Source organism: Diaphorina citri, unplaced genomic scaffold (assembly GCF_000475195.1).
Source record: "Diaphorina citri unplaced genomic scaffold, Diaci psyllid genome assembly version 1.1 scaffold18945, whole genome shotgun sequence".
Taxonomy (NCBI): Eukaryota; Metazoa; Arthropoda; class Insecta; order Hemiptera; family Psyllidae; genus Diaphorina; species Diaphorina citri.
In genome coordinates this window covers 9,447-11,121 of record NW_007396298.1, presented here as the reverse complement: position 1 = coordinate 11,121, position 1,675 = coordinate 9,447, and the positions used below count along the sequence as shown (strand labels likewise).

Sequence of the window (1,675 nt, the reverse complement as noted above, 5' to 3'; positions counted from 1 at the left end):
ATTGGAAAAATCCTACAATGCTGCAGTGAGCACCAAAGTTGTGACATAATAACACAAAGAAACTGCATTTACATTACTGCATTTACCGCCCGCACACCTCTGCCTAAACCTCTAAATACTCCGGGTAATTATGAGCTCTCTTGTTTATAAAATTAAAGATTTGTACGGTTCTGTAAATTGAACCAGTACTTCGTGGATAGAAGGTGCGAAATCACAAGCCGTAGAGCGCGGCCACAACGGGGACCATAGACCATTGACCCTTGCCGAGACCATCGACCATCGTGTTGCTGAAAAAATACTGAGCGCAATACTGAGCTTGATTTTCTGCGATTTTCTTGCTATGATCAAGGCTCCCTAAAGACGCTTCTATTCATTAGCATGGTTTGTTTTTTCGGGTGCAAAATCACTATGAACTATGAAGTCAATCTACCGAAAGACAGCATATACGAAAACCCGATATTGATGAATGAAAGAGCTCCTTTTGGAGAATCCTGTACTTTTGCAGAAAAAAATCTCACTTTGTCGACTTCCTTCCTCAAGAGGCCCACAAAAGATCTGAACTTTCTACTAGTATGACTTACATTTGTCAGATCGGTTTTAGGTATTCATATTCATATTACTATGTTCATTTAGCACCTGGAGCTTACAACCCGGACAAAGCCACTGATTCACTTTCTAATCATGTCAGCTTACCGGCTTACACTTTCCGCCAAAAAACTCAGACGGAGAAACCTTCTGACACGCCAGGTAAATTAAAAACTTGATTTTTTTACTTGGCCATTTTTTTACATCTATTTTCCAATACTGTATATGGTTAGACACTTAAAGAATAGGCAATCATGTACCTATCTAAAGCTCCAATTATTTTCGGAATCCTGGATCAAATTATTCCTGAAAGGTATCAAATCCAAATAATTCCTAAAAAAAAAAAAAAAAAAAAAAAAAAAAAAAAACATTTTAAAAAGAAATAATAAAATCTACTCACATGTAACATGAAATCATCCTGGACAGTCTGTTCTCTAACATCCTCTACTGGATGGTCATTCTTTATCTTCCGAGTCCATGAGGTACCTAATATACCAGATCTGCAGGGAGTCAAACCAAGGAGCTTCCCACTCTGAAGACCTAGGGTGGTATCTGAAAAAATACAAGCATCAAATTTAACAACATGAAACATTGTGGTGTAAGCAATTCAGAATGTCTAATACTAAGCTTTCAGGGTAGGTATAATGAAGAAGAAGAAAAAATCCTACTTAATCTTAACCCCAAATTACACGGTTAGGTACTATTAGTTCTCAAATAATATTGAGGCAAAATTCCATACTTTGGCTGGGATTGTTATAGTTTACTCTTATGAACAAGGTACTTACTTTGTTGTCCTTGATGACATGGAACAGACTTCACAAATCTAACTTGGAACACACTCCTTATTCCAACTGAATCTTTACTAATACAGTTCACCATGCAACTGGTACAATATTCACTTTGAATGCTTGTCAAGTTCCAGTTGATTCTTCTTGTCTCGGACTTTGCTGACCAAGGTTGTGAAATACTTCATTCTGATCAGTAGGTCCTTGGCTTGATTGAAGTCCTTCTGCTCAAAACTGGCATTGACGTTTCTGTGGGGGAAAAGGAACAAAGGTGTTACTTTTGATGGTGGAAAGCTTTTTTTTAT

General features: G+C 37.4%; 1 protein-coding gene across 1 annotated transcript in view; it reads left to right on the top strand.

Annotated features, from left to right (window-relative positions):
- Window positions 1-59: 59 nt before the first annotated feature.
- The window catches only part of LOC108254201, a gene marked incomplete at its 5' end in the record, with an annotated part of 10,992 nt that continues 9,376 nt past the window's right edge, over window positions 60-1,675 (top strand). Inside the window, 2 exons of the mRNA XM_017449200.2 lie at window positions 60-124; window positions 634-747. Of these exons, the coding sequence (XP_017304689.1) occupies window positions 60-124; window positions 634-747 (179 nt within the window). The remainder of the gene's footprint in view (window positions 125-633; window positions 748-1,675) is intronic.